The sequence below is a fragment of the Panulirus ornatus genome, chromosome 3, assembly GCF_036320965.1.
Source record: "Panulirus ornatus isolate Po-2019 chromosome 3, ASM3632096v1, whole genome shotgun sequence".
NCBI classification, from domain to species: Eukaryota; Metazoa; Arthropoda; class Malacostraca; order Decapoda; family Palinuridae; genus Panulirus; species Panulirus ornatus.
Window position 1 is genome coordinate 6,090,197 of NC_092226.1, and position 22,856 is coordinate 6,113,052.

At 43.6% G+C, this 22,856-nt stretch overlaps 2 protein-coding genes across 2 annotated transcripts in view; one reads left to right on the top strand and one right to left on the bottom strand.

The window, feature by feature from the left end:
• Positions 1 to 22,856, bottom strand: part of RpS18 (ribosomal protein S18) — a 112,187-nt gene that overhangs the window by 64,549 nt on the left and 24,782 nt on the right.
• The window catches only part of LOC139760150 (mid1-interacting protein 1A), a 39,470-nt gene continuing 21,299 nt past the window's right edge, over positions 4,686 to 22,856 (top strand). The window contains exon 1 of the mRNA XM_071683057.1: positions 4,686 to 4,842. Within this exon, the coding sequence (XP_071539158.1) occupies positions 4,790 to 4,842 (53 nt within the window). The 5' untranslated portion in view covers positions 4,686 to 4,789. The remainder of the gene's footprint in view (positions 4,843 to 22,856) is intronic.

Sequence of the window (22,856 nt, forward strand, 5' to 3'; positions counted from 1 at the left end):
GTGTTTTGGTCGAGGTGGTGTGCAAAGTGAGAGGGTTAGGGAAAATGATTTGGTAAACAGAGAAGAGGTAGTAAAAGCTTTACGGAAGATGAAAGCCGGCAAGGCAGCAGGTTTGGATGGTATTGCAGTGGAATTTATTAAAAAAGGGAGTGACTGTATTATTGACTGGTTGGTAAGGTTATTTAATGTATGTATGACTCATGGTGAGGTGCCTGAGGATTGGCGGAATGCGTGCATAGTGCCATTGTACAAAGGCAAAGGGGATAAGAGTGAGTGCTCAAATTACAGAGGTATAAGTTTGTTGAGTATTCCTGGTAAATTATATGGGAGGGTATTGATTGAGAGGGTGAAGGCATGTACAGAGCATCAGATTGGGGAAGAGCAGTGTGGTTTCAGAAGTGGTAGAGGATGTGTGGATCAGGTGGTTGCTTTGAAGAATGTATGTGAGAAATACTTGGAAAAGCAAATGGATTTGTATGTAGCATTTATGGATCTGGAGAAGGCATATGATAGAGTTGATAGAGATGCTCTGTGGAAGGTATTAAGAATATATGGTGTGGGAGGCAAGTTGTTAGAAGCAGTGAAAAGTTTTTATCGAGGATGCAAGGCATGTGTACGTGTAGGAAGAGAGGAAAGTGATTGGTTCTCAGTGAATGTAGGTTTGCGGCAGGGGTGTGTGATGTCTCCATGGTTGTTTAATTTGTTTATGGATGGGGTTGTTAGGGAGGTGAATGCAAGAGTTTTGGAAAGAGGGGCAAGTATGAAGTCTGTTGGGGATGAGAGAGCTTGGGAAGTGAGTCAGTTGTTGTTCGCTGATGATACAGCGCTGGTGGCTGATTCATGTGAGAAACTGCAGAAGCTGGTGACTGAGTTTGGTAAAGTGTGTGAAAGAAGAAAGTTAAGAGTAAATGTGAATAAGAGCAAGGTTATTAGGTACAGTAGGGTTGAGGGTCAAGTCAATTGGGAGGTAAGTTTGAATGGAGAAAAACTGGGGAAGTAAAGTGTTTTAGATATCTGGAAGTGGATCTGGCAGCGGATGGAACCATGGAAGCGGAAGTGGATCATAGGGTGGGGGAGGGGGCGAAAATTCTGGGAGCCTTGAAGAATGTGTGGAAGTCGAGAACATTATCTCTGAAAGCAAAAATGGGTATGTTTGAAGGAATAGTGGTTCCAACAATGCTGTATAGTTGCGAGGCGTGGGCTATGGATAGAGTTGTGCGCAGGAGGATGGATGTGTTGGAAATGAGATGTTTGAGGACAATGTGTGGTGTGAGGTGGTTTGATCGAGTAAGTAACGTAAGGGTAAGAGAGATGTGTGGAAATAAAAAGAGCGTGGTTGAGAGAGCAGAAGAGGGTGTTTTGAAATGGTTTGGGCACATGGAGAGAACGAGTGAGGAAAGATTGACCAAGAGGATATATGTGTCGGAGGTGGAGGGAACGAGGAGAAGTGGGAGACCAAATTGGAGGTGGAAAGATGGAGTGAAAAAGATTTTGTGTGATCGGGGCCTGAACATGCAGGAGGGTGAAAGGAGGGCAAGGAATAGAGTGAATTGGATCGATGTGGTATACCGGGGTTGACGTGCTGTCAGTGGATTGAATCAGGGCATGTGAAGCGTCTGGGGTAAACCATGGAAAGCTGTGTAGGTATGTATATTTGCGTGTGTGGACGTATGTATATACATGGGTATGGGGGTGGGTTGGGCGATTTCTTTCGTCTGTTTCCTTGCGCTACCTCGCAAACGCGGGAGACAGCGACAAAGCAAAAAAAGAAAAAAAAAAATATATATATATATATATATATATATATATATATATATATATATATATATATATATATATATATATATACACACACACACACACACAGACATATACATATATACACATGTACAGAATTCATACACTCTGCCCTTATTAATTCCCGTCGCCACCCCGCCACACATGAAATAACACCCCCCCCCCCCCGCATGTGCGCGAGGTAGCGCTAGGAAAAGACAACAAAGGCCACATTCGTTCACACTCAGTCTCTAGGTGTCATGTATAATGCACCGAAACCACAGCTCCCTTTCCACATCCAGGCCCCACAGAAATTTCCATGGTTTACCCCAGATGCTTCACATGCCCTGGTTCAATCCATTGACAGCACGTCGACCCCGGTATACCACATCGTTCCAATTCACTCTATTCCTTGCACGCCTTTCACCCTCCTGCATGTTCAGGCCCCGATCACTCAAAATCTTTTTCACTCCATCTTTCCACCTCCAATTTGGTCTCCCACTTCTCGTTCCCTCCACCTCTGACACATATATCCTCTTGGTCAGTCTTTCCTCACTCATTCTCTCCATGTGATCAAACCATTTCAAAACATCCTCTTCTGCTCTCTCAACCACGCTCTTTTTATTACCACACATCTCTTTTACCCTTTCATTACTTACTTGATCAAACCACCTCACACCACATATTGTCCTTAAACATCTCATTTCCAGCACATACACACTCCTCCGCACAACTGTATCTATAGCCCACGCCTCGCAACCGTATAACATTGTTGGAACCACTATTCCTTCAAACATACCCATTTTTGCTTTCCAAGATAACGTTCTCGACTTTCACACATTCTTCAAGGCTCCCAGAACTTTCGCCCCCTCCCCCACCCTATGATTCACTTCCGCTTCCATGGTTCCATCCACTGCCAAATCCACTCCCAGATATCTAAAACACTTCACTTCCTCTAGTTTTTCTCCATTCAAACTTACCTCCCAATTGACTTGTCCCTCAACCCTACTGTACCTAATAACCTTTCTCTTATTGACATTTACTCTCAGCTTTCTTTCACACACTTTGCCAAACTCAGTCACTGCAGTTTCTCACCCGAATCAGCCACCAGCGTTGTATCATCAGCGATCAACAACTGACTCACTTCCCAAGTTCTCTCATCCACAACAGACTGCATACTTGCCTTTCCAAAACTCTTGCATTCACCTCCTTTTGTGGGGCTTGGATGTGGAAAGGGAGCTGTGGTTTCGGTGCATTACACATGACAATTAGAGACTGAGTGTGAACAAATGTGGCCTTTGTTGTCTTTTCCTAGCGCTAACTCGCGCACATGCGGGGGGGAGGGGGTTGTCATTTCATGTGTGACGGGGTGGCGACGGGATGAATAAGGGCAGGCAGTATGAATTATGTACATGTGTGTACATGTATATGTCTGTGTGTAAATATATGTATACGTTGAAATGTATAGGTATGTATATGTGCTGTGTGTGGACGTGTATGTATATACATGTGTATGTAGGTAGGTTGCGCCATTCTTTCGTCTGTTTCCTTGCGCTACCTCGCTAACGCGGGAGGCAGCGACAAAGTATAATAAATAGATAAATAAATAAATGAATATATATATATATATATATATATATATATATATATATATATATATATATATTTATTTATTTATTTATATATAAAGTAGCCACACACAGCAGGCCCTGTTGACATCTGTATGTACTATATGTTTACACATGACTGATATCAGCCTTCCTCGGCTGTCCCAGACATGTAGCCTGAAATATCCCTTACACACATCAACGACTTCCTTGAAATTCACTGTAAGCTAATCGAAAAATTTGTGTACCAGAAATGATGCATCACTCTTCCATATGGAGTGAAATTTACATTATTTTCTACTGTTAAATTTTTACTTCTGAGTCAGGTCTATAAACATCCGAGTGTCTCAGATTTATCATTATTTTATCGTTTCTATTTTTTTTTGTTTCATAATCATAATCCTACCTTTCATCGGGAATGGCCATGACTGAAGTGTGCTTTTACCCACGCAAGGTTGGCCTTTTTTTTCTTTTTTATACTCTGCATTTCTCTTTATGAGAATACTGCTATGTCTGAAACGGCGATTTATCCCTTACATTGTTCCCATTTCTAATATAGTACAGCAACGTCATATGTCTCGCATTTCTCTCGGAGGAAGTACAATGTAAAGAATGAGATATGATACTGAAATTGTGTCGACACTCTGTATTTCTAGTCGCGGACCTTGAATATTGATGCTTCACTTAGAGAAGTCTTACTGTATAATTCTATAAACCATTGCCTTCTTAAATATGAAGGGGGAGCAGGAGTAATATCATCAGTTTTTTTTTCCAACAATTACAATATCCAGGCAAAAATGGACGTTTAAAGGGTCGTTCACAACAAAGCAATTTAAATGTTTCTCCTGACGCCACGCCCCCTCACTAGCAGTGGCCAATCAGTAGGCGGCTGCGCTCAGCTGATGTTGAGGCTCGTGAGTCAGGGGAGGTGCTACGTTACCTGGAAAGTATATTATGTAGGTTATAAGGATTTCCAATCCATATTATGCATTTCACAGGAAATTTATGAATGAGATACTATTCAAAAACAAGTAATACAGTCCACAACACACATTTCAGTTAAAAGGTATTTGATTAATAAGGTAAAACATTAAATTCCTTCGCAAACGTTCCAGATATTTTGCAGGAGAGAATATTACAGCTATCTATTTTGCAGTCTCAGTTGATAAATTAATGCACTTTACCTTGTTGCAAAATATAATGGTATTTCAAGGAACGAGACATTTTCCATAGAGAGCAAGTCTAGGAATGAGGTACCGTGAATGCTGGAAGATTCACGAACCCCTTCCATGCACAAGGCCCGGTAAATCCTACGTCAGTAAGTGTCAAGTTGCACTCCAGGGAAGGTGAGGTGAGAGTCGCTCCGCAAGATAACGCCACTGATAAGCGTGATAAAGGAGGGAAATATGTTCAAAATGCCACGTTCCACGAAACTCAACAGTAGCTACGTCACCCAGAGGTAAGGTTGCGTGCCATAGTCAAAATGAATTTGCAGGTTAATCTCGCTGAATATAATTACATGGTTGCTCAAGTGCAGATAAGGATAGGGTGGTTTAGAATTTCCTATAGATATGAATTAAGAGTCCAGGTTGTGTTAAGTGAAAATGATTATGTAAATGTGTTTATGGATCAACTCATTTGTTACCTTCCATAGGCCAGGCCCTTAATGTATGATGATCAGCCTCTTGCAGTTGCTAACGTGTAATATATATATATATATATATATATATATATATATATAAATTCAGTTGAGCTAGTCTGCTGTTTGTGCAGGTTTTTACACTAAGATTTTTAGTTTATTGCTAGAGAGATTACCCTTATTGAGCTTCTTAATTTATTACCAGAGAAATTATTACTCGTTATCCTTCAGGAAGAACTACCAACAGTTACAAGAAAAGCGGATTCCTTTTTTTCTTTTTTTACAGAATTTGCTTAGTACCTGAGATCCAGAAGTATCATACCGCATTACTAGTTATTTTACTGGGTGATAGTTTCATATCTTTGGGCCATATTTTGAGTATTTATTGTGGTTCTGGAATTATTTTTAACACAATGACGGCTCATTTGACCTTGAAAGTTAATAGGCCTAAAACTGGAATGACCAACCAGCCAATGCATGTTCGACTCCGAGTTAGGGATTCCCTTTTTTCTCTACCCGGCGGTCGCAAACCCTGTTCTTTCACTTCTTTTTTTTTCGAATTTGTAGCTGTATATTGCCTTACAGGACACGTTATTTGCCATTCCTCAAGTGTTTGAATGTTTTGTTTTTCGTAGAAAAAAATCGCATGGGTATGCTCGGGGGTATACCTAGTACGTAAAGGATATATTACATGGGTAAGGGCTCGAGGGAAGCAAGGGCTTGTTTAAGGCATATTTGACACACACAAAGGGCATTTTCATTTCCTTAAGGGCATAGGTTTGAGCATCCTCCTCCTCCCCCACCCCAGACCCCCACAATGCATGTCAGCAGGTGTACGTGAGGAGTGGACCGAATTTTAGAAAGTAGGCAAGAGTTGAAATATGCGACCAAATCGGGTTTAACATATGCAAGTCAAGTTCGGTTTAGGCGTCTCAAAGGAACAGTTTTCAAATAACCCAGTAGACTGAGAAGTCGTCTTTCCTCGGGCATTTTATTACCTTTGTTGGTGATATCATCTCGTATCCTCACCGTATAACTTTTATTTTCAAGTCTTCACACTTATTTACTTTCCTGTAAACTTGTATGATTTTTTTTTTTATTATTGTTCGCAGCCATTATTTTCTTTGTTAGCTGATATCATGTTACTTCTCTGTTAGCTACTGGTGTTTACATTTAACTGCTGTCATTAACTTTGTGATGGCTGCTAGTAATACCCTTACTCTTTGCTGCTGTTCTTATTAATTGTTAGCTACTAATATTAAGCTTCCTATTAGCTGTTGCTGTCTGCTGTTCAATATGTAAGGCATTTACCTCAATCTCCAAGACTTAGGGTGGTTATGTATTTCATGCGAGACAAAGGCTGCATGTGTCATGTTATTCTCTTCGGCCAATCTCATAAAAGGTAGTCACAGTGTGTCTTCTGTATATATGTATGACAGATACGGTTGACTGATTGGGAACTATCAGGGCCAGTGTGGATGGTGTGAGGATTTCTTGCCTCCTTGAGCATCTCTCGTCAGGGTTAGATCAAATGCTAAATCATAATACCCAAGGATCGCACGGTCGTTGCTGCCTCTGGGTATACATCATTGTCGTATTTAGGGGTCGTACTGTTGTGATTTAGGTCATACCGGAGGGTTTAAGGGTCGTACCTTCGTCGAGGGTCGTATTGTCGTGTTCAAGGGGTTATCACAAACTACCAGTATTGTTGCATGACCTACTAATCCTTGCAATGCTATTACTGGAAAAATCCCAGTTTTTTTTAATCTTAAATGACGTAAAAGTCTCGCCAATTAACGAGTAAATTGCTGTTTTATCTTTACATTTTACGTTGCACATTATATCTCTTAACAGGTTTTGCTATATTATAATGCTACCTTGTGGACAACGGTACAGTACAAGGTCAATGACCTTGTCTTATATGAGGATTGGTAGGTAAACATCCTGTAGTGTGAGTGGGGAAGGTGAACTTCGTTTTTTTTTTTTTTTTTTTATCAAATAAGGGTTCTGATCTTTCTCGATCTCGCCTAACGCACAAAGTAAGGTTTTAAACAGCACATTTGGCATGGCTTTTTATTATTCCCCAGTACGTTCAGAATCCATGACTTTCACACGTATCCCAGGATGCCTGAGGGCTTGCAAGCAAACCCTATCTTCATCTGGTGTACCACTTAACACACAGAAAGACATCAGTATGACATTTTCTTAATAGTTCATGGAAGTCATGACCTTGTGGACTGTTATGTCCTTCTGTTTACCAGTAAAAACGTTTGGATATCTTTCCTATGTTTTCAAGATTTCGTTTCTTTATCTTTTAAAGATTCAGTTTAGAATTTGAGTGAAGAGCTACTCACCCACTTTTCACTTATGTTATCTTCCTAATGATGTCTGTTTCTTTTTCAGTGTAAAATGTTTAATGTAAAATTGCAGGATTTCCTTTCTATGTATATATATATATATATATATATATATATATATATATATATATATATATATATATATATACATGATTTCTGTGTACTTTTTAAGTCCTGCTAGAATTTTAGTATTCTTTAGCTTGAGGATCTGTATGGATTGAATATTTAAGTTGTCTTCAGTTAGCTGGGTATAGAAACTGAAGAGGACACGTGTATGGTCTTAGTTCGAGACCTTATATGTAAGATTTGTCGTTCATATTTCTATAATTTGAACAAGAAAGTGCTCTGTATCATGAGTATCGTTTGAAATCTTCAGTTTAAGCAGAAAATTGTTTTTTTTCTTCTTCTAAGGATTAGATAAGCAAGAACATTTAGCTAAGGGTGGTTTAGTTTTTTCAATACTGATGCAGTTTCAATCCGTCATAATCTGTTATAAATAGGGCAGCGCTTCAAGGAAAAATTTCCCAGTCATTGAAATACTGTTACTGAATAAATAATGTATGATTATTGTCAGTCACCTGGCCTTGTATATTGATCATGTCTCCGCATCAACTTAGACGTAAATAAACATTGGCACTTCCAAATCCAGTATCTTGTCACTTGATATCGCGTCTAGCTGCACTTAACATTATATCAGAATATTCGAGTTTTTCTTAAAGATATACGAAGCAATACAAAGGATTTCAAACAGCAACAGACCACTGGGTCCTTTCGAGGCTGTTTGTGATAGTGGAAGATATATCATCAGAAGGCATATATAGATAATTCGGCGAGATTAACCTGCAAGTTCATTTTGACTATGGAGGCGCAGTTAATGTGAGAAATCGTGGTCCTTAAACGATGTATTTATCAGGTCTATTCTTAAACGTAACTACAGAATTGCTTTCAGCCACTTTTCTCGGCCGGGCGTTCCTTGTGTGAACAATCCTGTTGAAGAAAAAGTACTTCACCTCATTCGAGGTGAATCGTTTGTCCATGAGTAAAATCAGACGAATTAAGTCTTAGCGTTAACTTGATAGATTAAGCTTATGAAAATTATTCGATGATTTTAGATACATTGGAATGTTAATGCTATTGAAATTCGTATGGTAATTAATTCTTAATAATAATCTCGGTTGATTAATCCTCTTAAGAGTTTCGCTTACGGGAATTGACTCTACGGAACTCTCATTGTATTTGTAGGAGGATATATCGCTTACTGAACATATGAACAGTGGCATAAACAAATGCAGTCTTTGTAAGAGAAGATATTATGATACAAAGGCAGGAAACTTTTTCACTAAAGCCTTGCAATCATGCGGTACTTGGCATCTATCTTCGATTAGCATGCCAGAAACTTCCATTAGAAACATTTTATATCCCTGGGGATAGGGGAGAAAGAATACTTCCCACGTATTCCCTGCGTGTCGTAGAAGGCGACTAAAAGGGGAGGGAGCGGGGGGCTGGAAATCTTCCCCTCTCTTTTTTTTTTTTTTTTTTTTTTTTTTTTTTTTTTCCAAAACAAGGAACAGAGAAGGGGGCCAGGTGAGGATATTCCCTCCAAGGCCCAGTCCTCTGTTCTTAACGCTACCTCGCTAATGCGGGAAATGGCGAATAGTTTGAAAGAAAGAAAAAAGAAATATATATATATATATATATATATATATATATATATATATATATATATATATATATATATATATATATATATATATATATTTTTTATACCTCGTCGCTGTCTCCCGCGGTTGCGAGGTAGCGCAAGGAAACAGACGAAAGAAATGGCCCAACCCCCCTATACACATGTACATACACACGTCCACACACGCAAATATACATACCTACACAGCTTTCCATGGTTTACCCCGGACGCTTCACATGCCTTGATTCAATCCACTGACAGCACGTCAACCCCTGTAAACCACATCGCTCCAATTCACTCTATTCCTTGCCCTCCTTTCACCCTCCTGCATGTTCAGGCCCCGATCACACAAAATCCTTTTCACTCCATCTTTCCACCTCCAATTTGGTCTCCCTCTTCTCCTCGTTCCCTCCACCTCCGACACATATATCCTCTTGGTCAATCTTTCCTCACTCATTCTCTCCATGTGCCCAAACCATTTCAAAACACCCTCTTCTGCTCTCTCAACCACGCTCTTTTTATTTCCACACATCTCTCTTACCCTTACGTTACTTACTCGATCAAACCACCTCACACCACACATTGTCCTCAAACATCTCATTTCCAGCACCTCCATCCTCCTGCGCACAACTCTATCCATAGCCCACGCCTCGCAACCATACAACATTGTTGGAACCACTATTCCTTCAAACATACCCATTTTTGCTTTCCGAGATAATGTTCTCGACTTCCACATATATATATATATATATATATATATATATATATATATATATATATATATATATATATATATATATACTGAGTACAGAATGGAAAAAGGTGAGAACAATGGAAGTAAGGGGAGTGGGGGAGGAATGGGATGTATTTAGGGAATCAGTGATGGATTGCGCAAAAGATGCTTGTGGCATGAGAAGAGTGGGAGGTGGGTTGATTAGAAAGGGTAGTGAGTGGTGGGATGAAGAAGTAAGAGTATTAGTGAAAGAGAAGAGAGAGGCATTTGGACGATTTTTGCAGGGAAAAAATGCAGTTGAGTGGGAGACGTATAAAAGAAAGAGACAGGAGGTCAAGAGAAAGGTGCAAGAGGTGAAAAAAAGGGCAAATGAGAGTTGGGGTGAGAGAGTATCATTAAATTTTAGGGAGAATAAAAAGATGTTCTGGAAGGAGGTAAATAAAGTGCGTAAGACAAGGGAGCAAATGGGAACTTCAGTGAAGGGCGCAAATGGGGAGGTGATAACAAGTAGTGGTGATGTGAGAAGGAGATGGAGTGAGTATTTTGAAGGTTTGTTGAATGTGTTTGATGATAGAGTGGCAGATATAGGGTGTTTTGGTCGAGGTGGTGTGCAAAGTGAGAGGGTTAGGGAAAATGATTTGGTAAACAGAGAAGAGGTAGTAAAAGCTTTGCGGAAGATGAAAGCCGGCAAGGCAGCAGGTTTGGATGGTATTGAAGTGGAATTTATTAAAAAAGGGGGTGACTGTATTGTTGACTGGTTAGTAAGGTTATTTAATGTATGTATGACTCACGGTGAGGTGCCTGAGGATTGGCGGAATGCGTGCATAGTGCCATTGTATAAAGGCAAAGGGGATAAGAGTGAGTGCTCAAATTACAGAGGTATAAGTTTGTTGATTATTCCTGGTAAATTATATGGGAGGGTATTGATTGAGAGGGTGAAGGCATGTACAGAGCATCAGATTGGGGAAGAGCAGTGTGGTTTCAGAAGTGGTAGAGGATGTGTGGATCAGGTGTTTGCTTTGAAGAATGTATGTGAGAAATACTTAGAAAAGCAAATGGATTTGTATGTAGCATTTATGGATCTGGAGAAGGCATATGATAGAGTTGATAGAGATGCTCTGTGGAAGGTGTTAAGAATATATGGTGTGGGAGGCAAGTTGTTAGAAGCAGTGAAAAGTTTTTATCGAGGATGTAAGGCATGTGTACGTGTAGGAAGAGAGGAAAGTGATTGGTTCTCAGTGAATGTAGGTTTGCGGCAGGGGTGTGTGATGTCTCCATGGTTGTTTAATTTGTTTATGGATGGGGTTGTTAGGGAGGTGAATGCAAGAGTTTTGGAAAGAGGGGCAAGTATGAAGTCTGTTGGGGATGAGAGAGCTTGGGAAGTGAGTCAGTTGTTGTTCGCTGATGATACAGCGCTGGTGGCTGATTCATGTGAGAAACTGCAGAAGCTGGTGACTGAGTTTGGTAAAGTGTGTGAAAGAAGAAAGTTAAGAGTAAATGTGAATAAGAGCAAGGTTATTAGGTACAGTAGGGTTGAGGGTCAAGTCAATTGGGAGGTGAGTTTGAATGGAGAAAAACTGGAGGAAGTGAAGTGTTTTAGATATCTGGGAGTGGATCTGGCAGCGGATGGAACCATGGAAGCGGAAGTGGATCATAGGGTGGGGGAGGGGGCGAAAATTCTGGGAGCCTTGAAGAATGTGTGGAAGTCGAGAACATTATCTCTGAAAGCAAAAATGGGTATGTTTGAAGGAATAGTGGTTCCAACAATGTTGTATGGTTGCGAGGCGTGGGCTATGGATAGAGTTGTGCGCAGGAGGATGGATGTGCTGGAAATGAAATGTTTGAGGACAATGTGTGGTGTTAGGTGGTTTGATCGAGTAAGTAACGTAAGGGTAAGAGAGATGTGTGGAAATAAAAAGAGTGGTTGAGAGAGCAGAAGAGGGTGTTTTGAAATGGTTTGGGCACATGGAGAGAATGAGTGAGGAAAGATTGACCAAGAGGATATATGTGTCGGAGGTGGAGGGAACGAGGAGAAGAGGGAGACCAAATTGGAGGTGGAAAGATGGAGTGAAAAAGATTTTGTGTGATCGGGGCCTGAACATGCAGGAGGGTGAAAGGAGGGCAAGGAATAGAGTGAATTGGAGCGATGTGGTATACCGGGGTTGACGTGCTGTCAGTGGATTGAATCGGGGCATGTGAAGCGTCTGGGGTAAACCATGGAAAGCTGTGTAGGTATGTATATTTGCGTGTGTGGACGTATGTATATACATGTGTATGGGGGTGGGTTGGGCCATTTCTTTCGTCTGTTTCCTTGCGCTACCTCGCAAACGCGGGAGACAGCGACAAATATATATATATATATATATATATATATATATATATATATATATATATATATATATATATATTATCCCTGGGGATAGGGGAGAAAGAATACTTCCCACGTATTCCCTGCGTGTCGTAGAAGGCGACTAAAAGGGAAGGGAGCGGGGGGCTGGAAATCCTCCCCTCTCGTTTTTTTTTTTAATTTTTCCAAAGAAGGAACAGAGAAGGGGGCCAGGTGTGGATATTCCCTCAAAGGCCCAGTCCTCTGTTCTTAACGCTACCTCGCTGTCGCGGGAAATGGCGAATAGTATGAAAAAAAAAAAAAAAAAAAAAAAAATATATATATATATATATATATATATATATATATATATATATATATTTGGCCCATAGGTTTAACTCACAACTTCCATTTGATACAACCAGTCCAGCTGGATCATGATGAGGGTTAAGGATGTATTTACTTAAACATCACCACGTTGTGTTTGTCAGAGCTTGGGAAAGGTTAACATGATTATCATTAACTCAGGAAAGTGAATGTGGCTATTAATTACTATGGATTGTATGGAAAATTAATGTTGCTATTAATTACTCAGGATTGTATTAGAAAATGAAAGTTGCCTTTAATTAAGATTGTATTAGAAAATGAATGTTGCTAGTAATTACTTAGGATTATTGAAAATGAATGTTACTATTTATACTTAGAATTGTATTGAAAGTAAATGTTGCTTTTAATTACTTAAGATTTTATTAGAAAATGAACGTTGCTATTAATTACGTAGGATTGTATTAGAAAATGAATGTTGCTATTAATTACTTAGGATTGTATTAGAAAATTAATGTGGTTATTAATTACAATGGATAGTATTGAGAATGAATGTTGCTATTAATTACTTAGGACTTTATTAGAAAATGAATGTTGCTATTAATTACTTAGGATTGTATTGAAAATGTTCCTATTAATTACTTAGGATTGTATTGGAAATGAATGTGGCTATTAATTACTTTGGATTGTATTGAAAATGAATGTTGCTATTGATTACTTAGGACTGTATTGGAAATGAATGTTGCTATTAATTACGTAGGATTGTATTGAAAAATTAATGTGGCTTTTAATTACTTAGGATTGTATTGAAAATGAATGTTGCTATTAATTACTTAGGATTGTATTGGAAATGATCGTGGCTATTAATTACTTAGGATTGTATTGATAATGAATGTTGCTATTAATCACTTAGGATTGTATTGAAAATGAACGTGGCTATTGATTAGGAATGTATTAGATGGATAGGGCAAGAGTACCGGTAATGCTTGGGAACGTGTTTTTTGTTTGTTTGTGTGTTTCTGTTTCATCAGGGAGTCGATGTGCGCCGGGCTAAGTTTTAGGGCTTTTAACTTTGCATCGCGGGTTCGAAACCCTTGAAAGGGTAGGCTAATAGTCATCCATCTTTATTTCCGTGAAGGGGGGTGTGGGGGGAAGGGGGATTAAGGAAATTAACGTAAATGCATAATTTAAATATGTCAGAGAAGTAGTGACATACACGGTGAAACGCTGTATGAACGCCAGACTAGAACATAGTCTCTGTACGGAAGCGATTTTGACACACATCATTATTGATCATTTGGCGCTGAAAGTCATTAGTGATCTGAGCCCAGAAGGTGATTAGTGACAGCAGTTCTTATATTAGTAGTAGTAGTGATCTGAGCCCAGAAGGTGATTAGTGACAGCAGTTCTTACATATTTATTTGTGATACAAGTTCAGTCTTAGGTGATCCTAATTCTCGGCCATTTTCTAATTCTTAAAAAGTATTAGTGATCTTTGTTCACACAAGTCACTGATTTTAGCTCTAAAAATCTTGTTGTATTTAGGTATTACGTGCATTGTTGATCTCCAAGTCTTAATTTCGTTAAAGTGATCTTAGTATAAATGTGATCTAAGCCCTTCAATTCAACAGTGACCTTAATTTGTACACACACACACACACACACACACACACACACACACACACACACACACACTTGGATCAAACACAGTATAGTGATCTTAATTCATAAACACACTCTGCTTAAACATATTAGTTTAATATTTTAATTAGATCTTAGTTCTTTGAAGGACATTAGTGATCTTAGTTCTAGAGAGGTGATTAATTTTGGTTATGCAACGCTTTATTGATCATATCTCCTTCGCGCATCAAGAAAGACTCGTCTGCACGATCTAATTTCATATCTTAATTAGCCTTGTGTATATAGACGAAGCACTGTAATAATAGAGCATGCATGAAGGGTGTGCATGGTTGCTGCGTCAGGTGGAGGCAAGCAAGCATAAAGCGTACGGTGAGTACATGAGAGGCATGAGAAGCAGTTTTTGTTATGGGTCGTCATGCTCAGAGGATCCTGGGAAGAGGGTGGTGGGTCTTGGGTAGAGACACGACGGATGTGCTCCCCCACCCCATTGTCCTCCGTTTTCCACCTCCCCCCATCGCCAATATCCCCTCTTCCTCCCCCCCTCTTCCCCCACTCTGCCGGCCGCATGAAGGGTGGGGTTGCGTCAGCCAGCCGGGCGTCGGCCTCCCTCTCACCCCAACCCCCCCCAATCCGCTCGTCCCCCATCCCCCCAGCCCAAGGCTCTGGGGAGTTTCATCAGCTGGAGAAACTTGGCGCTGTTCTTACATCAGCTGGTTGTGTGGAGAAGGGAGGAAGGTCTTGATGCATTCAGAATTCTCGTGATATATATATATATATATATATATATATATATATATATATATATATATATATATATATATATCTTTCTTTCATACTATTCGCCATTTCCCGCATCAGCGAGGTAGCATTAAGAACAGAGGACTGGGCCTCTGAGGAAACATCCTCACCCGGCCCCCTTCTCTGTTCCTTCCTTTGGAAAAAAAAAAAAAGGTTATTTAATGTATGTATGATTCATTGTGAGGTGCCTGAGTATTGGCGGAATGCTTGCATAGTGCCATTGTACAAAGGCAAAAGAGGATAAAAGTGAGTGCTCAAATTACAGAGGTATAAGTTTGTTGAGTATTCATGGGAAATTATATAGTAGGGTACTGATTGAGAGGGTGAAGGCATGTACAGAGCATCATACTGGTGAAGAACAGTGTGGTTTCAGAAGTGGTAGAGGTAGAGGATGTGTGGATCAGGTGTTTGCTTTGTATGTGAGAAATACATAGAAAAGCAAATGGATTTGTATGTAGCATTTATGGATCTGGAGAAGGCATATGACAGAGTTGATAGAGATGCTATGTGGAAGGTATTAAGAATATATGGTGTGGGAGGCAAGTTCTTGGAGGCAGTGAAGAGTTTTGATCGGGAAAGTAAGACATGTGTACGAGTGGGAAGAGAGGAAAGTGATTGGTTCTCAGTGAATGTTGCTTTGCGGCAGGGGTGCGTGATGTCTCCATGGTTGTGTAATTTGTTTATGGATGGGGTTGTTAGAGAGGTAAATGCATGAGTTTTGGAAAGAGGGGCAAGTATGCTGTCTGTTGTGGATGAGAGAGCTTGGGAAGTGAGTCAGTTGTTGTTCGCTGATGATACAGCGCTGGTGGCTGGTTCGGGTGAGAAACTGCAGAAGCTGTTGACTGAGTATATGCGAATAAGAGCAAGGTTGTTAGGTACAGTAGGGTTGAGGAACAAGTCAACTGGGAGGTAAGTTTGAATGGAGAAAAACTGGAGGAAGTGAAGTGTTTTAGATATCTGGGAGTGGATTTGGCAGCGGATGGAACCATGGAAGCGGAAGTGAATCATAGGGTGTGGAAGGGGGCGAAAGTTCAGGGAGCGTTGAAAAATGTGTGGAAGTCTAGAACGTTATCTTGGAAAGCGAAAATGGGTATGTTTGAAGGAATAGTGGTTCCAACAATGTTATATGGTTGCGAGGCTTGGGCTGTAGATGGAGTTTTGCGGAGGAGGGTGGATGTGTTGGAGTTGAGATGTTTGAGGACGGTGTGTGGTGAGAGGTGGTTTGATCGAGTAGGTAATGAAAGGGTAAGAGAGATGTGTGGTAATAAAAAGAGTGTGGTTGAGAGAGCCGAAGAGGGTGTTTTGAAATGGTTTGGTCACATGGAGAGAATGAGTGAGGAAAGATTGACAAAGAGGATATATGTGTCAGAGGTGGAGGGAACGAGAAGTGGGAGACCAAATTGGAGGTGGAAAGATGGAGTGAAAAAGATTTTGAGTGATCGGGGCCTGAATATGAAGGAGGGTGAAAGGCGTGCGAGGAATAGAGTGAATTGGAACGATATGGCACACCGGGGTCGACGTGCTGTCAATGGATTGAACCAGGGCATGCGAAGCGTCTGGGGTAAATCATGGAAAGTTTTGTGGGGCCTGGATGTGGAAAAGGAGCTGTGGTTTGGGTGCATTATACATGACAGCTAGAGACTGAGTGTGAACGAATGTGGCCTTTGTTGTCTTTCCCTAGCGCTACCTTGCGCACATGTGGGGGAAAGGGGTTGTCATTTCATGTGTGGCTGGGTGGCGATGGGAATGAATAAGGGCAGACAGTATTAATTCTGTACATGTGTATATATGTATATGTCTGTGTGTGTATATATATGTATACGTTGAGATGTATAGGTATATGTGCGTGTGTGGACGTGTATGTATGTGTATGTGGGTGGATTAGGCCATTCTTTCGTCTGTTTCCTTGCGCTACCTCGTTTACGCGGGAGACAGCGACAAAGTATAATGAAAAAGATAATAATATATTTATATATTTATATTTATTCACTGGTTTGTGTAAGGGAGATTTGTGTTGTGGTTGCGTCAGCTGCTGACGTATCAGAGTTAAACTCCCTATAGCCTCCCAGGTCCATCCACACAAAGCCCAGGCCTCCCATACGCATCTCAGTTCCTCCCATACTGTCCCAAATTCTCCTATGCCAACCCAGCTCCTCCTACACCAAGCCCACCTCTTCCCATACCGCGCCCAAGCCCAGGTCTTCCCATACCAAGCCCAGGCCCTCCCATACCAAACCCAGGTCTTCCCATACCATGCCCAGGTCTCCTCATACCAAGTCCAGGTCTTCGCATACCAAGCCCAGGTCTTCTCATACCAAGCCCAGGTCTTCCCATAGCATGCCCTGGTCTCCTCATACCATGCCCAGGTCTCCTCATACCAAGTCCAGGTCTTCGCATACCAAGCCCAGGTCTTCTCATACCAAGCCCAGGTCTTCCCATAGCATGCCCTGATCTTCTCATACTAAGTCCAGGTCTTCTCATACCAAATGCAGGTCCTCTCGTACCGTTGGAGGGGACGATGGATAGCTACGTTTGTCAGAAGGCCGTGATGATGGTGACGGGTGGTTGTTTGCATCAGACATTCCCATGGTATGTGTGTGGTAGGAAGGGCCGGCCCTCTCGAAATGGCTTCCAACACTGTCGCGACACCAGACCTACGATGATCATCTCCGTCCGTCTGTCGGAACGTTAGGGGGAGGGGGGTGATTGTATCTACGATAGGTGGTTGTCTGGCAGGCAGGCCGGGTGGCTGGCTGGCTTTGGCTAGCTGTGGGTGTCACACCTGCCGACCCAGTGTCGTGGCTGTGCAGGCTTGGGATACCGTGTGGTCACGGCTTCAGGATGCATTTTTTTTTCCAACGCCTCCCTCAGGCTCTACCCTGTTGGTTCGCTGTCACCACCTACGTAGGTCCAGCGTCTCGGGTCTTGATAGGTAGCCTTTTGAGTTTGGCCCATGCAAGGGTTCAAGGGGCAGAGAAATACATAAGTGAATATATACGTTATGTGTACATATCTATGTACATAGATACTAATCGTATGTCGTCTTTATTAAAAGAGTAAGGAAGAGTGTAATTAGTGACCTGAATGATGATTGTAGTGAATCACACACTAGTTAGTGACGACGGTCACAAGTATGGAAACTTATGAATGTGATATGAATGTGATTTGGATGATAGATGACCGGCTCTCCTCGAGCTTCATAAGTTAATAAAAAGATAAATAAAAGAGCAGCGAAATCTACGGCCGTGGGGAAGGGATGGTGTAGGAATATGTCCTTCGAGGCGTGGATTGAAGATGCGAAAAAAAAAAAACTGAGTGAGGGAACGAAGGAGTGATCACTTTCTCCGTAAGGTTGTTATGACCATAGATCTTGGATTGGTGACTGACAGTCGATGAACAGTCGGGGATGATCAGTTGGATTGGTGACTGACAGTCGATGAACAGTCGGGGATGATCAGTTGGATTGGTGACTGACAGTCGATGAACAGTCGGGGATGATCAGTTGGATTGGTGACTGACAGTCTATGAACAGTCGGGGATGATCAGTTGGATTGGTGACTGGCAGTCAATTAACAGTCGGGGATGATCAGTTGGATTGGTGACTGACAGTCGATGAACAGTCGGGGATGATCAGTTGGATTGGTGACTGACAGTCGATGAACAGTCGGGGATGATCAGTTGGATTGGTGACTGACAGTCGATGAACAGTCGGGGATGATCAGTTTGATGTCATCAGCCCAGCCTACAGTGCTCAGGGTGAGGAGACGGCGTCTCGGTGACGGTGGAGAGGGAGGGAGTGCTCAGGGTGAGGGGTGCGTCCAGGGTGAGGGAGGAGTAGGGTTGTCGGTGAAGGGAGTGCTCATGGTGAGTTCCAGGCTCCGGGTCTTCATTAGAAACTTTACTCGTCTAATTCTACAAGGGCGAAACATTTTCTGTGATGTAGTGTGGATGGAATGCGCTTTGGCTCTGGGGTTGGCGGAGGCAAGCACAGAGCGGGTCGTGGGTACACGGCACATCGACATAGGAAGGTGAAAGAGGGGGGGTGGTGGGCGGCCCTGAGTGAGGTTACAACGGTTCATGGTGGACGGGAGGAGGAAGAAGAAGAAGAGGAGGAGGGAGGGGGAGGCAGTGGGCGGGGCGGCAGCAGCAGCAGCTCCTCCTCCTCTGGTAGTGTGTTATCCCGCACCAGCTGTTTTGGAGGTTGCTGGTCACTACATAACGTTACCACTGTTAAGAAGTCATGGATGTAACTCTCTATCAGAAAATGTTTCGATTAGAATCACGACTCGATTCTCATACCTTTGTACACGCCAGGTCTCATGTGATCAGTCAGAAATATAATTACGTAAAGAATGATATCAGTTCATAGAAAGAACTGCGGGCAAAAAGGAGTGTCCTATATTCGTTATCTGTGGGAAGTGAAATCAATATTGATTAGTTATTCCTGAAGCGAGGAGTCCTTAGGACATCATAACCTACAATTATAACTATTTTGAACCAGTGTTGTATAACAGTAATAGATAGTGTGTTCGTTTTTTTTGAGTGATGGGTAGCTGTGATGTGCAAGTTTCGAGGGGTCAGGATCCTCCGAGGGTCATGACCTGCTGGAGGTCACGATCCTCAGGGGGGGGGGGTCATGACCTGCTGCGGGGTCATGACCTGCTGGGAGTCGGGATTTGATCAAGGGGGCATGACCCTCTTCCTGGGGCCATGGATAAAGCCAGACACTCAATAGCCTTCAATCATTTGGGTGGGCCATTTGTGAAGGTGGGCGGCGGGTGTGTCTGCCCAGATGCAGGGGTGTCATTACTAGAGGTAGGGTGTGTTCAGGTCAGTCGCCAGAGGAAGGGGTGTCGACGCCAGTAGCCAAGAAGTAGGAGAGTCCAGGTCAGAAGCGTGAGGCAAGGGTTTCCAGGTGCATTATCCAGACCAGTACCCGAAAGCAGGGGGTAAATTAAGCCAGGGGGGTGTGGTATGGAGAGCACCTCCTAGGCAGGGGTGTTCAGGGCAACTCCCCAGCAGCAGGGTTAACATGGGCGGACCTTACAGGCAGGGGTGTGCCAGCCAGAGGCGGTGTGGGGGGGGGGGTGTTAAGTGCCAGTACCCAGGGGTATTTAGGCCAGTAACCAGTGAAGGGAGACACGAGGCCAGTAACCAGTGAAGGGGGTGTCGAGGCCAGTAACCAGTGACGGGGGAGTCGAGGCCAGTAACCAGTGACGGGGGAGACGAGGCCAGTAACCAGTGACGGGGGGTGTTGAGGCCAGTAACCAGTGAAGGGGGTGTCGAGGCCAGTAACCAGCGATGGAAGTGTCGAGGCCAGTAACCAGCGATGGAAGTGTCGAGGCCAGTAACCAGTGATGGAAGTGTCGAGGCCAGTAACCAGTGATGGAAGTGTCGAGACCAGTAACCAGTGACGGGGGAGTCGAGGCCAGTAACCAGTGAAGGGGTTGTCGAGGCCAGTAACCAGTGACGGGGGAGTCGAGGCCAGTAACCAGTGAAGGGGGTGTCGAGGCCAGTAACCAGTGACGGGGGAGTCGAGGCCAGTAACCAGTGATGGGATGTCGAAGTCTTATACACCAGACTTGCCGTGTGCGTTGACTCCCCTTCTGACCCCGAGAGGGTCAGCTGGGGTCAGTTGGCTCCCTTGGTTCGTCGGTAACCCATGAGTCAGGGGTCAGAGGTCACGCCTAGATGGGCGTACCGCCGTTCTCACCAGGGCGCATCGTCATGGTCAAGGGTCACACCATCGAGTTGGTAAGGTTTAAGAATCTCTCTCTCTCTCTCTCGCGTTGGCCTTCACGCGCGTGTGAACTGTATGACCTGCCCATGAAGTCGGTCACTGCGTCGTGCTGAACTTCAGTATCAGAGTGGGAGAAGCAGTTTCTCCAAGCCTGAAGCGACCCAGTGCAGCAAGCCCCCCATCCCCTCCCCAACATTCCTGCCTGTGTGTCTGTGTGTGTTCACTTCCTATGCTGTGATCCTGTTGTCTACAGCCACGATAGGATACGCTCGCATCCACCATCTCTCCGTTACGGACTCGAATTCTTCACCGAAGGTAGATTCCGCAATCGACAACCATGCCCCACATACCCTGGATTAGTCCATTGACAGCACGTCGACCGAATTTTCGCTGTATCCCATGCATGCCTCACACCCTCCTGCATGTGGAAGTCCTGATAGCTCAAAGCCTATTGCACTCTATCCTTCCATCATCATCTTGGTCTCCCTTCTTCTTCCCTTCATTTCTGACACATATACCAAGTCTCACATCGTACATCCTCTCTCTGCCCATACCACTTGAGCACACCCTGATCAGCTCTTTTATCATCAGTATTTCGCTTACTTTCACGCGTCCCTTTGACACCATCAGTGCCTCGCACCACATACTGTCCTCAGGCATTTCATTTCCAGCACATCCATCCACTCTCTTACGTTCCGTTGTGGTTAGGGATCCATGACTGTCGCTTATACAGCACTTTTGGGACTACTGTACCGTCAAACGTAATCATCTGTACCCTCTGAATCATTAACCTCCTCCATTTCCACACACGCTCACTGCACAAAGGGCCATTGACCTTTGCTCTCTCTCTCTCTCTCTCTCTCTCTCTCTCTCTCTCTCTATATATATATATATATATATATATATATATATATGTAATTGCGCCAGGACCAGTGTTTTTGAGGGAGTCCTGGTGTTGCCCACGCCTTTTCTGAGAGGATCTTGCGGTTTAAGGCTGCGCTGCTTCCAGTAGCAGGGAAATGTAGACTCCTTTGAAGTGGTGATGTAAACTGTCAAGACTGTGTGCTTCCCAGTGATAACAGCCTCGCCAGAGGTGGCTGTTCACTTGCAGTGTAGCCTTGAGCAAGGCGAGTTCAGTAAATATAAATGTATTTCTTTTTGTTTTGGATCTTTACCCTAGTGTGTGCGTGAGCATGTGGCTCCAGTTTTGCGCTGCATCAAGGTGCTGGGTAATGCAACACAAAGGTCACTTCCTGATAACCCTGAGGTCGGGTTGATTTTATAATGTGCCACGTGCTGGGGGAGAGGATGATGGGGGGGGGGGGGACAGGGACATGATGGCGTGCCACGTACTGGGGGAGAGAGGATTCAGGGGCATGATGAGGTGCCACGTGCTGGGGAGGAGAGAGAGCTAGGGGCATGATGAGGTGCCACGTGCTGAGGGACGGGGGTGGGCAGGGGCATGATGGCGTGCCACGTGCTGGGAGGGGAAGTGAGAGAAGAGAGGCTGGAGGATAGTAAAGTATGGGGTGATGGGGAGGATGGGAGACGGGTAGTGTACCTTCATAGGGTTGTGCCTCTCAGTGGGGTGCCGCGTGTGGTGGTGGTGGTGTGGTGTTTGTTGTGTGGCAGGAGATGGTTCCAGCAGGGGCAGGTCAACTCCCCTGTCTCCCGTCCCACATCACGGACTCCCCTCCCCACCTCTCTCCCTTCCCACCTCCCACATCACGGTCTCCCCTCCCCACCTCACTCTTCCTTCCCACCTCCCACATCACGGTCTCCCCTCCCCACCTCACTCTTCCTTCCCACCTCCCACATCACGGTCTCCCCTCCCCACCTCACTCTTCCTTCCCACCTCCCACATCACGGTCTCCCCTCCCCACCTCACTCTTCCTTCCCACCTCCCACATCACGGTCTCCCCTCCCCACCTCTCTCCCGTCCCACCTCCCACATCACGGTCTCCCCTCCCCACCTCACTCTCCCGTTATCCTCAATACCCCCCCCCCCCCCATCCATCTTCCACACCACTCTCCCCTGACCTCACACCTTCCACAACACTCTCCTCTCCCACCCTCCACATTACTGCCCCATCCCACCTTCCACAACACTCGTCCCTTCCGCCTTCCACGCAGCTCTCCTCTCCCACCTTCCCACTCTCCCCATCCCAACGGGTTTCCCTCTCTCCCATGGAGATCAAGACGTGGAGGAGGTTCGGAATAAAACTTGTTGGCAG